At 42.4% G+C, this 16654-nt stretch overlaps 1 protein-coding gene across 1 annotated transcript in view; it reads right to left on the reverse strand.

The window, feature by feature from the left end:
• Positions 1 to 15889, reverse strand: part of NELL2 (neural EGFL like 2) — a 230977-nt gene extending 215088 nt beyond the window's left edge. Inside the window, exons 1-2 of the mRNA XM_026648958.1 lie at positions 15722 to 15889; positions 15153 to 15281 (exon numbers count right to left, since the gene is read on the reverse strand). Coding sequence (XP_026504743.1) covers positions 15153 to 15281; positions 15722 to 15776 — 184 coding nt within the window. The 5' untranslated portion in view covers positions 15777 to 15889. The remainder of the gene's footprint in view (positions 1 to 15152; positions 15282 to 15721) is intronic.
• Positions 15890 to 16654: the final 765 nt, after the last annotated feature.

A 16654-nucleotide genomic window follows, 5' to 3' on the forward strand; every position in this document is an offset into this window, starting at 1 on the left:
GAAAGAAAGAAAGAAAGAAAGAAAGAAAGAAAGAAAGAAAGAAAGAAAGAAATCAAAAATAATAACCATAAACTAATAAAGCCAATTATTACACTGCACAAATAGGAAAATTTAAATTCAAGGACTCCAAAGAGATGAGAAGATTATGATGAGTTATTGTACAAGCGTCACTAAGATTCAGAGACTAATGGTTTCTGATCACCCAGTCACTTCTTGTTCACCTAACCATTTCTTCTGTTGCAGCCTATTTGGCTGCCAAGGTAGATTTAACACCTGAAGCTTGTTTGTTGCTCTTTGTGTTTTTTCATTGTCAGCGACCACGTGGGTATGTGTTACTTCTGTCAGTAGCATTCTGAATATCCTAAAGAAAGAGTCTGTGTTCTCTGGTTTTCTGCAGATGTTTCAGTTCTTCCTATAGTACTGACCTTCACAGATAGTTATGATATATGACACTAGAGAGGATGGTATAGCTGTTATTTTGGTAGGTTGACAGCTACTTTCTGTTTGGAAGCTAACCCCTCACATTTGCAATGGCGGTTATTGTTATAGTATCTGTTGTGTGCTGATTTCCTGGTATGTAGTTCTTTTGTAACTATTTCAGGGTTAATTGACTGGTTCCACAAGCTTGTTAGATGCTAGGGCTAAAGTTTTGCTCCTTCTTCATCTAAATTGATGAATAAAGTGTTAATAAAGACTAATAAAGTGTTAATAGAGACTGATCTTTATTTCCTGGCCCCAAACACATGACATGGCTTATAATTACTAAAAGTTAAGGAGGGTCAGTAGCTATTGACTTGGAGGTGATCAAAAACCAGAATTTTCCCCTCTGCTATTTCAACATTTGTTTTCATGCCAAACAGTGATAAAAAGTTGAAATATAAAACCTTTTTGTGGAAAGAGAAGTTTTGAAAAATTTTGATTTACAAATGCAGAGGGAGAGATGTCAATGTGTGATGGGAGATGTAGTCCAGCTAGGGAACACAGCCCCTGGGAAGAATGGGGACATGAGGGAACCAGAACTACAGCTCCCATGAGACACCAAACTAGAGATTAATATTGACCCAACACAAACTATTTAGTTTTGATTTTTTCTGATGGAAAATTGTGCCCAAGTCAGATTTCAATGAATACCCATTTTTCTAGGAAAATGTTTTATTTGACATTTTTTTTACCAGTCCCAACAAATACTATCATAGGTACTAAAAGTAATGCCCAATCTACAACCCTGGGATGAACAAAGGTTAGAACAGCAGCTTGAACTTTGATTTTCTTTGCATTTGTATGTTTTAGTTCATTATGTCAGTTTTATGTAAAATACTTTTAAAGTAAACTCTAAAATACATGAAAATTATGGGAATGATTTTCAAAGGCACAAAGGGAAACCCTTTGATCTTAATCAGTGTTGGGCATTTAATTCCCCTTTATATCTTTAAAAATCTACCTCTATAGTCACCCCACACACACACTATGCTCTAACGGATCCTTCAGCACCATGGATTTATATAAAATAGAGCTGAAAAATGCTTATTAGGTCGGCCAGTCTGTCCCCACCCAATGCACTAAAATATGACTGTAACCTAGCTTATAATTTTCTAGAATTTTTCCACTCTGCCTTTACAAGAGCAAAGTGATGGGGACTTCCATCGTTTCCTTTCAGTGACTAAGCCACAATATAATATAGCTCACTGTCAGGAAGACTTTCCTGATTGTTATTTGAAATTTTCTTTCTTAATATCATTACATTATTCTTAGTTTCACCTTTCAGAATACTAAATAATTCCTTCCTTCTTGGGATTTACAACCTTCTAAAACTCGTAGACTGTTATCATCTTACATCATAGTCACTGCTTAGACAAGCTATATATATTTAGTTCCTTTAATCTTTGTTAGTAAGTCAATCCTCCTTGCTATATAATCATTTTTATTGTTGTCCTCTGCACTTCTTGCTTTATATCAATGTCTTTTTGAGATGGATGAGCCCAGAAATGAATGCAAATTGCAGGTGTGGTCTCAGTAAAGCCAACAATCAAATTCCTGCTCCATGACTGGCTGCCTCTGCCCTTGCAGCAAACCTCCTCCCCCCAGACCTCACATGGTCCATTATATTAATCTATTTATACCCCAACTTTTAAAATAAATTGTATTTAGGAAAATTTTAAAGAGGATTATTGACCAGAGAACCTACTTATTCCTCTTAGGCCCTTAAGACTTTTACAGGTGATGATGTTTGAAGTCCAAATGATATTAGTTCCAGAGATAGTAATTATAAGAACTCCCTTGAATGGTCCATTATGCAAATACGTATTTAAAGCGTTATTAAAACACAGATTTCGACCTCAAAGCCACAAAAGTTCCTTTGGAATGTTTCTGGTTTATTACGTATTTGCCTTTAGGGACTTTTACAATACAGTCTATGTTGTCGAGGCTGACATGAGCCTTCTTTATGATGAGTCTTCTTGCCACCATAAACTGTAGCCACTGTGGTCTAATCAGGTCAGATTTCACTAAAAGATTCCACAATTTATGGATCACTAACAATATGGATTGTAATAGCTCCTTTGGAAACATGACAGTCGGCCCTCAATATTTTGCTGCTGCAAATATATGTTCAGTCTATATGCTAAAACCCTCATGAACATTGTTTTCAGAGTTCTGTTCTATTCTATTCATGTTTTATGCTATGCCATCTCTAGCCTTCCATTAAGACTAGCATCTGTCAACAGTTGCTGGTTGGGTACAAAATCCACTTTTCTAAAGTCATGTTACACAGCTGTCTCCCAACTCCTCAGGTTCAGCAAACAGACTAAAGAGGTGCAGTGCTGAACCAAAAAAGACATTTTTGAATTACAGGAGTACAAAATAACATTTGAAACCACTTTCTATTTTTTATCTGCAAGCCTATACATTAAAAATGGCTACACTGATTTTTTTTTCAAGTTTAATAAAAATAAACATATTCCCAGGCTGAACCTTAATCATGTTATGTTAGCAACAAATTTGTTTGTTATTTTTAGGACTATTATAATCACCTGAAATATCCAAATAAGCATTTATAATGGAAAAGCAATGTAACTATTGCTACCTCTAACCGAAGAGTACCACTATCATATTGGAGCCCCCTTCACATCATATTAAGTCTATTTTTTTTAGGGCAAAACCATTAGATACAATAGTGATGGGCATATTAGCATATCTTAGAGCTTGAGATAAAGCTAAAGGGGGATTTAGATAAAACAGATGGACCCTGGAGAAGTGACAAGGACTCACTTTCAGATCAGGGCACTGAAATATTTTCTAGTGCTTCATCACATACACAACTCTCCCTTGAGCTTTTAACATGACAGAATTGGCTGCTGTGCTGAATTTGAAACCTGAGAGATATTGAAACATGACAAACCATAGGGATCTGAAGAGTAACCACATGAAAGGGGAGTTTCCCATGACAGCCAAATATAATCTCAAACTCTTCTATACTGGCTTTATGATCTCAACTCTTTACCTGCTTGAGACACACAGGAGGCAGACAAATTCTTAAGGACCACCACTGTGTAACACTTCCACATGGAAAATATCTGGCCTGTGTGAAGTAAAACACTCTGTGACAGATATTGCAACCACATGAAGTATCTTTGGGGACCATTGTATTAAGTTTATGAATGGTTTATGTACAATTGTGTTCTACCCATGGGGGAGGATTACCACAAATCCTCCAGAAACTAAAAACAGCAGGTTATTAAGGCAAGTCATTGAGACCAAACAACTCCAGAAAGGTACCACCCCCGGCATGTATCATGATCAATGGAACTGGAGTTAGAGAATCCAGGTTCCCTGGAGGGACTGTTATTGAATGGACACCAGTGGAACAGGGAATGCTGGGAGTGAGGCCACATGGAGAAAGCAATGCACAGGGTTAATAAATGCCATGCACCTGTCTCAACAGGTGGGGGAACTTGATGGGGCTGGTGGTGAAAGGGGGACAGTCACAGCAGCAAGGGAGGGAGACACTCGCTAAGGGACACTAGGTAGATCCTCCCCCCAGGAGTCTCTGGCACCTATTGGCTGTGGGGGGAGGGGTGCTGATTGGCCACATTCCCCAGGTCTCAGGATCTAACAAACCATGGGGGGCTGGGTTAAGAGAAGTAAAAGACCTGGAATTTTGGTGATGGATCTCGGGCTCATGGGATAGGGTCAGACCTTGTGGCCCTTGCAGGTCAAGGTGAGTCCTTGTGGCCCTTGTAGGCCATGGTCCCCACCCCCTGTCCCCTCAAGGGGAGGAGGGTGCTGGGACCCAGAGAGAGCTGAGTCCTGGGTGGAATGGGCTGAGGAAAGCCTACCCTGAGTTATAGGTTATATGGTAAGGAGTCCTGTAACCCCCACACTGGAACCAATTAAGTGCCTGGTATAGGAGAGTATGGGTGATGGGTGGGTAGCACCCCTTCTCTGTGTTCAAATTTACCAAAAGTTGTGGCTTGACGCTTAATTCAGTGCATGTATCTGTCCTCATTTTGTCACTGTGTCCACATCAAAGTTCCATTTGTTCTATGTAACCTGCATTCAGCTTCACTCTTTGCTAATGAAACACTGAAGAGGTTTGCATATACTGTTTCAAACTGGGTATTCCATAGACTCACACAAAGAAAGTGATTTTGGTATAAAAAGCTGAGCTTGAACTGGCACAGGTCTTTCTTTCTGAGCCAGCAAATGGACATGAACTTTTGTCCAAAGGGGCCTCAACCCTGCTACCAGGGCCCCCATAAGACTGATGGGTGACTCCTGGTATGTTTAGTGTGCATTTAAATCTGTTTATTGGTTTTTTTAATGTTCTGTCTGTGATGCTTTTTCCCTATGAATAAATGTGCTTGCTCAGAAAGAGCTGTTTGGATTACTGGTAAATCACATTTATCATAGCCCTCAGAGAGAAAGCAAAGCCCAGGTGCTGGCCATTAGGCAGACTGGCTTGCTGGAGATAGCACAATGTAAGACAGAGGGTCAGGCAACCTTAAAACCCCTGCTCAGAAGGGAGTGGGACATAGGTCCCTGCCCAGAGATAGGTGGTGGCTGGAGGTCTGAGACCTGACTGGGCATTCCTGAAGTAGACCATGAAGGAGGAATATAAGTACAGTCAGCCTGAAACTGTGACAGATTCTATATTCAGCAAGCAATTCTACAGTTACCTTTCCATCCCGTGTCTATGAGCTCTGGACAATATGAGTTAAAAGTGGATAGGCAGGACTGGACCATAGGAATGTTCAGGCACCCTGTTCCTTATATCATACCTGTGCTTTCACACACAGCAGACACTGGAGTTGGGTGTGGGTAAGGGGAAGAAAAATACATTCAGGCACTGACCCAGAGTATCAGGTACTGTGCAGGAAATTCCTACGTTCTCCCTAACCAGTTGAACATGATTGCTGTGAAAACCCACAAAAACCCTTACATAGCTGGTCGTAGCTGTTCTCTGGTGACCACGTGTTCAATCAGAGATAGATTACAGAAAAACAATTACACACAGAGTGGCAACACCTCACCCACACGTTGCCATCTCTTTGCTCTGGGAGTGTTGAGCAGCAATGTGGCGGCAACACATTTGATGGGTACCAGATGCACAGAAGTCCCTATCCCCTGTATCTCATTGTACATAGTGGATCAAGATGTCATGCACTATACCGTATGTAAAACAGATGTGGTTTTGCTGTCAACATAAGATATTTTACTTCAGCTGAGTCCATTGTGTCCTGCTACACTTTCAACAGAGGTTGTTTGGTGACTGCCATCAATGCTTATCTGCTACTGACCAGCTGCCTAGGTGTCCTGTAACATGCAGAGAGATGCCCATTCCACTTGCTGGCCTTCATTCTTCTGACTGACTCAATAGCCTCCCTCATCAATTTAAGCAAGAATCTACACTCTCACTTGAATATACCGGTACTGAGTGCATGTATTTTCCTACACTGCATACTTTGGAGCTATGTGCCATACTCATCTCTCTCTGGTTTTCATGCAAATATACTGAATTGAACCCTATGTGTTTAGAGATACAATCAGCCAAGTTAGGAATTTTCTTCTTGAGATTCTATTAAGTTGGCATGTGGGCCTTCTTCAAGAACAGGGAAATGATGTACAATAGCAATTATGATTATTTTATAGCTGTAAGTGAATAGCTTTAGCCAACAGTTATTGTGTAAATGGTGTGTAATTATTTACATTAAACCAGCTAACAGAATTGCTATGGAAAAAGCAGTTCTTAGACAAAAGAAGGTTTGTCCAGATTGTAATCTGAGTCCCACAGATTTCTGCTCATATTCCTAAAATTAGAAGGGTCCCATTCTCACATTCTTATGGGAACAGTACCTTCCTCCATGAGTAGTCCTATTAAAATCAATAGGGTTACTTGCAGAATTAGGTATTAGTCATTCTGGCAGAATCAAGCCCCAACTGATTATTAAGGAAATTGATATGGTACTACGGCACCCTCACTTTTGTACTGTAAGTATTCCTAGAATTCAACAATGCCTGTTACTTATAGGTATACAATTAAACAGCAGGGGTAGGAGAAGTAACTGAAATTGAATTAATTACCAGATTCTAAGCTATATTGACCCTCCTATGCCCACCCCTTCCACAGACAATGGAAATGAACTCCATTGAATACAGGCAGAGGTACAAAAGAGAGAAGTGCCAGTCCTACTGCATCATCTCCTCCTTCCTCAAAGCTATGGAAACCACAAAGGATAGCTACTCTCTTTGGCATCATATCTCCCCTGCCCACCCTAATCGCACAGGATTTTGGCAGGTAAACTACTGTGTCCATGTCAGCATAGACTTATCTGCTTTCTCCCCCTATGCTGCACAAACCCTACCTTTCTTCCCACACACAGTGTCCTCCTGCAGGAACCATGCTGTTAAGGTACTGGAAGCAGGGCCGGCTCTAGGTTTTTTGCTGCCCCAAGCAAAAAAAATTTTTGGCTGCCCCCCCCCCCCCCCCCGGCCCTCCCCCCCCCCCCCCCCCCCAACTGCACCCTCCTTCCGCCGCAGCCCTGGGTCACTGGTAACTCGCTCCCAGGGCGGGTCACTCAGCAGGAATTTTGGATGTGCACAGAACACAGACAGGATTGGTTCCCATATGGTTACAGAACTGCAGTGAAGTGGAACAATTTTCAGCTTGTGTGATTGGAGGATATCTGGATGCATATTATAAGACTGTCCTACATAAATGAGGAAAAGTTGAGGTGCCTTTATTATTCTTTTGTTCCACTCTTTGTTTCTATGGGGAATTTGCCAATGCAATATCACGGTCTTCCTTTTAAACAAATAAAACTAAAACTAAAACAAACAAACAAACAAAAAAAAAGCAATAGCTGTTGAAAATAGCAATTCCAGTCCTAATAACCACTGGGAAGCATTTCTTGCTCAATTTATTCTACTTTTTCTACAGCAAGTTACAGTGGATCAGTATATTTGATTTGGGAGAAATGAAGTAACAGCTGCCCAAATTGAGCTTGAGCACTCCTGAATTTTGAGGGTGTGCAAATCTGGAAAAGAAAAGTCAATTTCTGGTTCCATGGCTCAGAAGTGGAAATCCTCCTACGTGCCTGGTACTGTATCTAAAGCTGCCCAGTCTAGTAGAGCCTCCCCTCCCTTACTTTTCATTTTAAATTCTAGTGGGATCCACGTACCTCCCTTGCTAGGCTTCAGATAGAGAGGGGCACTGTCCATTTAGTCCACCCAATTCTTTCTTTGGGGAAGACCCCAGGGCTGGGGCGGCAGGAGGTGCGGGTGGGGGCCAGAGCTGGGGCGGCAGGGGCTGCGGGTGTAGGGGGTGCAGAAGAGCCCAGAGCTGGGGCGGCAGGGGGTGCGGGTGGGGGCCAGAGCTGGGGCGGCAGGGGGTCCGGGTGGGGGGGGGCCCCGGGCCGGGGGGGGGGGGGTGGCAAAAAATCTAGAGCTGGCTTTGTCCCTACCATTCACAGCAAGCTGCACATTTCAGTTCCATATTCCTTCCCCCTCCCTTTCCTGTTACTAACAGCCAAGGGAATGCTGGGAAATGTAGTTCTTTCCCTGCTCCAGGGCTGGCTCTATCGGCAGGGAGCTAACCAAGGAACTACAGCTCCCAGGGCTCCCTGTTGGTTCTCAGCTCCCATGCTGGGTTCTTGTGCCCCTGCAAATATGCCGCCCGAAGTAACTTCTTGCTTTGCTGGTGCCTAGAGCCGGCCCTGACTGGAAGGGCCCAGGGAGAGCCAGGAGTTAGTACAGAGGCACATAGCCTTCACACTTACAGCCCTAGCCTCCAGGGAGAGCCAACCCCCTGCTACTTCCATAGAGACAAACCACAGTCTCTCCAAAACTAGAAAGGGAATGACACTACAAGTACAACCTTGTGAAGTGCAAAGCCAGAATCAAATCTTCATGAAACCTATTTCTACATACGTGAAAGCTTATTTCATTTTAAAGTTTCTTTCTAACTCATTTATTTGGCACTGAGAGGAGCTATAATTACAGACCAAAACACAATGCTCCTTCTGACGGGAAACCCAGGGACACATAACAAGTACATATAAACTGGAATAGTGTACTGCTAACTTTTATATATACTGAGCTAGCTATCCATATAGTCATGATGAACCATTGTACAAATTGGCCTATTTTCGTTTTATTTTTTGGCCAATTCAAAAGCCAGTAGTACTAAAGTCATTTCATAATTCATACTGACAGATTAAATCTGCTCTTTTGTGTTTTATACCACATGTCATTCTTCATCAGAACCTATCATATACTGCCACCAGGACCATTTCTGCTTGTCAGATATATCTGGGCTTTTTCTATAAACACTTAAATGCTAAATATTTCAACCGAAGAAACTAGTTGCTTTTCTGAATGAGCTCCAAAATCCAGCATTCCAATCACAAGATTTCTTAGGGCTTGTCTACACTTACCGGGGGATCAACGCACGGCAATCGATGCATCGGCAGTCGATTTAGTGGGTTTAGTGAAGACCTGCTAAATTTACCGCAGATCGCTCTCCCGTCGACTCCTGTACTCCACCAGATTAAGAAAAGTAAGGGGAGTCAATGGGAGAGCATCTCCTGTCAACATCACGTAGTTTGGACCCTGAGGTAAGTAGATCTAAGCTACGTCGATTTGAGTTATGCTATTCACGTAACTCAAATTGCGTAGCTTCGATCAAATTTCCCCTGTAGTGTAGACAAGTCTCTCTACTCTTTCATATTCTTTTTACATTTATCTTACATAAAGTTACTACAGCCAAAAAGAACAGGAGTACTTGTGGCACCTTAGAGACTAACAAATTTATTAGAGCATAAGCTTTCGTGGGCTACAACCCACTTCTTCGGATGCATACATTTTTGCGGATACAGACTAACATGGCTGCTACTCTGAAACTACAGCCAAAAACATTCCAATATTTATTAACTGTCTGACTGCACTTTTCTGTCAGTCCTCTTATTTTCTCTTTCCTTTGATGGATATATACTTTCCTTAGACTTCCATCCAATAATAACACAAACATCATGCAGCACCATTCCTTGATTCTCTTTTTTATATGCCTATTTTTACATGCCGTAGAGTGATCTGTTCACCCACTGAACGTTTCCTGTAACTTGATGCAAGAGGAGTCCATGATGGACTGTCTGGTCATTTGTGTTTGTGCAGCACCCAGTGCAAAGGCATTGGGGTTTTTGGACACCAGCTGAGTATAAATGATACAAACCCTGAACTTCAGAGACAGAATGATACAAAAGTATTACTCACAGTAGTGGTTTAAAGAAACTAAGTTACACCTACTGTCCTCATTTTGGTGCTAAAATCTGAGAACACAATTTTCTATTAGCAGTGAAAACAATTTACTTCAATGGGATTATGTATGTGTGTAAGTATTTTACTGGACTCTGACAAGCTCAGCATTTGGCAGGATCAAACCCATAATGTTCAAACTTTTCATTAGTCTCTAATCCATGCTGTAGTTGTCCATTGAATTCCTAAGATAAAGAAGGGCAGTTCAAAATGCAACAAATACTCTTGCAGTCATGAAATTCTGACTATTTGCAGAGAGGAAGGCTGCATCTTCTTTCGCCCTCCTTGATCTATGGAAACTATATCATACTGTGTACTTATAAAGGAAGAAGTATAATTAATAATAATATCTGGCATTTATATAATGCCTGCCTCCTAAGGATCTCAAAGGCCTTTATAATGAACAGTGAAGATAGCACATCCACTAACAGCTTGTGCTGTAAAGTTATCTTATTGTTCAATTGCTGTTTTGTTTTGAAATTATGTTGTTATATCTGATTGGCAAGTGATTCCATAGGAAGTTTTAGGGCAGGCCTACACTTAAAACGCTGCATTGGTGCAGCTGCACCTCTGTAGCGCTTAAGACGCTCCTACGCCCATGGGAGAGCTTTTCCTGTTGGCATAGTTAATCCACCTCCTTAAGAGGGGAAGTTCTCCCATTGACATAGTGCTGTCTACATGGGGGTTAGGTCAGTATAACTATGTAGTTCAAGGGTGTGGATTTTTCATACCCCTGAGCAACACAGTCTGTATATAGTCCTGCCTGGGGTACCAGAGTTGTTCCTTGCAGTGTCCCAATATGTCCTTTGGTTGCTATAAGCGAATATTACAACTGATACTTCAACATGGCAAAAGCACTTCTGCCTGAGAAGCAATTTACTGGTCATGCAGATGAGACTGGAATTTGCAAGTACTTGACAGACTTTGAGCTAATGATCACTGTGATCAAGTGCACTGATAAGAAAACAGCATAGTACCTAGTGTTTTAGATGGTGATGTCAAAGCCTTTTACCAGCAGATTCCTAGTGTGGATCATGGATCTTATATACAGTCATGCAAACATTTATAAGACTACTGAGGGGGGATTGCCCTTTCTGAAATACTAGAAAGACACAACATGCGATGTACCTCATCCAGTGCACTAAATGCCACTATAACAACTATGTGGGTGAAACCAATCACTACGCTCTTGAATTAACTCACACAGGAATATGATAAAAGACAAAAACACCCTATCACCTGTGGGTGAACACTTTTCACAAAGTGATCACTCTGTATCTGATCTATCAGCCCTCATCCTCAAAGGAAACCTGCATAACACTTTCAAAAAACGAGCCCGGGAGCTTAAAACTCATAACTTAGCTAGACACTAAAAATCATGGTCTTTATAAAGAACCTGGATTTATGGTTTATTACAAGAATCTGTAACTCACTAACACTCCTTGGGTAAAGATGGTCTCGTTCACCTGGTGGTTAACAGGCCACTTCACCTTGAATGGTCTCTTAGTTTAGCACAGGTGTCAGCAACCTTCAGCCAGTGGTTAACAGGCCACTTCACCTTGAATGGTCCCTTAGTTTAGCACAGGCGTCAGCAACCTTCGGCACAAGGCCCATCAGGGTAATCCAAAGGCGGGCCACGAGACATTTTGTTTACATTGACCGTCCCCAGGCTGGCCGGCCGCAGCTCCCAGTGGCCGTGGTTCCCCATTCCCGACCAATGGGAGCTGCGGGAAGCAGCGGCCAGCACGTCCCTGCGATTACAAATGTGAAAACAGACAATGGAGTTAGTGGAGTTTCCTTAAAGGTATGAGCTGTTAATTCCCAACCACAGGGTGACTCCTTTATACCAGGTGCAACTTGGTGGGCTGAACTGCAACGCTACATGTTTCCTCAATGCAGCTGTAATTGTCTCAGTCCTTTTATCCTTCAGTGACTGCACCACCATATACTTTGAGGTGTCATACACAACCAGCAAATATCGATTTCCAGCTGGTGTTCTTGGTTGCTGGCCTGTCAAGTCAACCTGTATGAAATCCCAAGGTTTACAAGATTCGGGCATTTCCTCTAAAAGAGTTTTTGCCATACTTGTGTTTGTGGTTGCTTGGTGACTGGTATATATCCATATTTAGCAACACCATCCTTTTTAGAAGAAGACTTTCCGCCATTTTCTATTTAAAAATGTGTGCTTCCATCAGCAACAGTGAAGTACTTACAATTATGGTGCAATTACATTTCTGCAGTGATGGAAACCCTTGTAGCTACATAGTGCTTGATCTTGATCCTTTTGAAGTCAATGGCAATATTACCAATGACTTTAATAGTGCAGGATCAGACTGACACAGAATAAGAGGGTCTTAGTGGCTGTGAATTTGGAATGCCAAATTATTTTTGAACCTGAAATTGTATATGGCACAATCTAGATTCTACTGAAGGGACCATGAAAGAATGAAACTAGATTCATAACCCATTAGTAAATTATATCTCCTGGGAATATAGGTGCCTATGAGAATTAATTCTGAAAGAACATTTTATCTGAATACCTAATTAGGCCAAAAAAAAAAATCCTGTGTTAAAAATTGATACAAGACCCAGTTCTGCAATCTCTTTTCAGGCAAAACTCCCACTTACATCTAAATGCCTTTTTCTCCAGGTAAGGATTGCAGGAGAGAGACCACTATGTTACATTAACTTTTCCCTTTTGTTTCTTTAATTGTCCTGTGACTGTTAGCTATTCATGCCTCCACTGTTCTGAAATGTTTAAAGATAATGATACATTCCGCATTCAGTTCTTTTATGCTTTTTAAATAGATGTAACAAGAATATTTGTTCTGAATAGGATTGAATTAGGGGCCTGATTCTGCTCCCATTCAATTTTGCCAAGAACTTCAATAGGAGGAGCAACACAATTAACAAATAATCAATAGAAGCTACACTGATTTACACCAACTGAGGGTGTAGCCCAAAGACACTCTTGATAGAAAAAATAGCAAAATCTCATGTAGTTAAGCTATATGAAGAGAAGACGAGAGGGAAGAGAGACCCCATAGAGCTGGTAAAGAATCCAGGATTCTTTCATTCTGTTCATTTAACCACTTCTGTTATTTGGCTCTTTCAGAATATGACTAAGAATTTAGGTCTCTGACTATGGCCCTGGCAAGGCTGAGGAAAATAAAATCAATAATTTTGCATTCAGCAAATTCATATATAGGAAGTAAAAGATGGTCTCGTTCGCCCAGTGCTTTATTCTCTAAGACCAGAATGAAGATGATTAAATAGACCACTGGTCTGATACAGTATGGCAATTCCTATATTCCTAAATGCAAGTAAGAAAAATGTAAGTCTGTCCATCCAGAGAAGACTGTCTCTATTGTAAGAAAATCAGTCATGTAGCCATATAGCAATAGGAGAAAAGTATCCAATCCTGCAACGTGCTGAAGGCTTCACAAGAGATGCTGAGTGCCCTCAGCGAACACGTTAGACAAAAGTATTTTTATTAGATATAATAAGGGGACTAGGGAGAAGAACCACAATAAAAAAAAGCCTGAGAGTTTAAGGTCCTATTGGTCCCATTTGTTTAGGGTCCTTGACCTTTAACAGAAGCATTGTATCTGATTAGATTGGCAACACATCCGGGAACTACATTGCAGTTACACAAAGAGAAAGGCAGTAGTTAAAAAACCTCCAGTGATTTTTAGTCACCCTCGTAATCTGTTTCTCCAAACACTGGGAAAATATACAATAAAATGGACTATTCTTGAAAATGGCCAGTCCTATTACCATTGAAGTTAATGGGAGTTTTGACTTTTTTCCCCAATGAAAACAGGATGGGGCCTTAAAATGGAACAACTAGCTATACATTAAAACTATCTTAGGACTTAAACCATGGAGCCACACAAACATGTTGCCATTCTAAGAACTATCCATTCATGTAGAAGTCAAAGCTTTGAAATAATGAGCCCATTTCTGTTTAAATACAGCATGTGTCAATTCGCTCCTTTTTGAAGGCATATTCCAATGCTTCAAAGTTAATGATCATAGTGACACATGCTGGCTGTAGCAGGGAAACACACCACTATGGAGATTCCCCTTTAAAAAGCCCTTCAGTGACTATTAGATTTTGGATCGATCATCTCATTAATGCAAAAGTGACAAAGAATTTCTATTCCCACATTATACCTCTCTCAAATTACAACTGCTCTCTCTGGGTAGCACTACCTCTTGCCTGTTGCACCAGAAATCGTTTCAGAACAGAGTAAAAACTCCTAACCCAACAAATGATGCGAACAATCAATCCTCTATGTTTTAAAACTGCAGAGTGATGCCGGACTTTATTCTCACTCCACCATATGTTGAACCAGCTTCCCTGCTCCTGTTTAGCCACATTTAAAAAGCACATTGTAGCAGCTTTCAGATGACAGACCTACTTTCAAACATCCACCTTTCAGGATTTTTTTTTTTTAATGAAGGCTGAGATTTCTTTCCCTCAGAATTTAATTCTTGTCAGCAGCTTGATTTAAAATCCCATGACATTTTAAAACTATAATTAAAAATTCATTTGAAAATTAACAGGTATAGACAAAATAACGCAACCCAATGAGTTCAAATGATCTTTTTATCATTATTATTTCATTAAAAATGAGAACTAGATTACACATGGGTTTTATTATTTTGGAATTAAGACCTGAAATTTATTTATTCAAACTGTGACAAGACTACTGCTTCTCTCCTTTGGCTGTCATAGGAAATAATCAGATTTTTTAAGACCTGGCCAAAATTCATTCATTCTTTCTCTCTTACAATGGGTGCAACATTAAAGTTCAAAGGGGACCCTTTTGTTCCCCGCAAATGTTCACGTTTTTAGCCCCTTGCCTCAAGTCTCTGGACAGTTCATTTCAGCATTTTGGTTTATTCACATAAAACTTTCAGTGAGTATTTTCTTAGCTAGAACTGGAGCTTAGTTTAGCGTTTTCCAGCTAAATCAATTGCCCCCAGCTCAGAAGAGTGTGTTGTTATTATTCATTGCTCCCCACGACTCACAAAATAAGCCATCTGCCATCATCGTCCCTGCTGTACATTAATTAAGTTTCCATCAATCAAAAAAAAAAAAACTGGGCAAGAGAGTGAAAGAAAAGCAGGCAGGGAGAGAGAGAAAAAAACATGATGCTTAAAGAGCAGGAAGCAACCTTGCTGTTAAAAATGGATCATCTGTGCATCATCCCTCAGGAATAGCGTCAGCCATCAAGCTAATGCAAAAGTTCAGTCAAACACATTTGCCAGCAAGTTCAGAAATTATTCAAATGGCCTTGGTTGACCCCAGCCTGGAGTATAGGAAAGATGCTCGATACCTTGGAAGAGAAATGCTTTGCTCCCATTGTGCAGCCCTTGGACCTGCAGCACTCCAGCTATGGAATTTCCCAGCTGCAATTCTGACAGCACGTCAATCTGCAGCGAGGGGTCCACACCAAACCCTAAAACTGACCCAGAAATGATTAGTTACTCCATTTGCCGAGCATTTAACTTTTCGACAGCGTGAAGAACAACAAAGAGAACAAGTCGATTAATCCCCTAGCTCCTTCATAGCCTAGTACCTGTAATCAGCAGCGCCTGGGAGAGACAAGCACTCAGCCCGACTGACATGACCTACTTTAACATACATCTCGCCATAAAGTTCCATTTTGACTCAAAAAGCTACACGAGTTTCCGCCAGAAAATTCATGTGAGTTCCCCTCCCAGACTGCTGTGAAGAGAGAGATCGCACTGGCTGCTCTTATTCCATCTGTTTCTTCCTAGATTTTGGGGAGAGTTGTGGGATTTGGGAGATGGGGGGGAGGGAAGGTTGGCTGGTTTTTCCTCTCAATCTCTCTGTCTCTCTCTTTCTTCATGCTGCTTTTCAAAATTCTGGGCTTCCACTTACCTGATCTCAGACAGAGGAGAAAGCAGAAGGTGCTTAACCAACTCGCGGACTCCATGGTACGGAGCTAGTCAGTCCATATTCCTCCTTTGAAAGCTGTTGGGAGCAAAATCTCAGAGCCACGCACCCGAGCCGCCTCCTCTTTCAATAGAAAGCTCGGACCCAACAGGCGAGCGAGCAACTTAGCCTCCCCAGTGCGCACATCATTCCTGAACCCTGAGCAGCCGCCGCCCCAGCCCGGAGCCTGCTCGCCCCACGAGCCAGGTGCTGATGCCTGAGCACACGGTCAGGCGAGCGATACAAGCCAGCCGGAGCCGACCAATGGAGCGAGCCGGCGGAGTGAGGAGCGCAGCCCGGTCCCGCCGCCAGGCAGAGACAATGGAGAGCCTAGCGGGCTGCGAGAGGATAAATTGCTCCTCTGGGGCGGGGGAGGAGGATGAGACGCTCCTGTGGCCCTTGCTCCCACGGGCTCTGTCTCCAAGCCTCGCCGCCGTTACCAAGCGCAGCTCCTGGGCTCACGAGCAGCTGGTGCCGCCGCCTCCCCCTCGCGGGCTCCCACTGGAGCTCCAGTCTCCTCCCCAAGATCGGAGGGGGACACTCGTGGGGCGGCGGGGGGGCTGGGCGCCGTCCCTAGCCTTGGGCCAATAGCTGCGGGCAATGGGGGTTGTCCGTCCCCTCCCCCCCGCGTCTCAGCTCCCCCAAGTACGCTGCTAGGTTAATGCCGGGAGCCCCAGTCTTCCCGGGGTGCTGCCTCAGATGGGGGCCCTCCCAGCTGCCCCATCTACACCCTTAACAGGGATCCTCCCTGTCCAAGGGCTGGGAGCCCCACCTCCCATCATCAAAAAGGGGCTATTGGGCAGAGAGATGGGGAGCCTCAGTTACCCCTCAGCACCCCCCCAGGTAGGGGCTAATGGGCGGAGGGATGGGGTAATCAGT

Source organism: Terrapene carolina, unplaced genomic scaffold (assembly GCF_002925995.2).
Source record: "Terrapene carolina triunguis isolate 2854851 unplaced genomic scaffold, T_m_triunguis-2.0 Scaffold68, whole genome shotgun sequence".
Classification (NCBI taxonomy): Eukaryota; Metazoa; Chordata; order Testudines; family Emydidae; genus Terrapene; species Terrapene triunguis.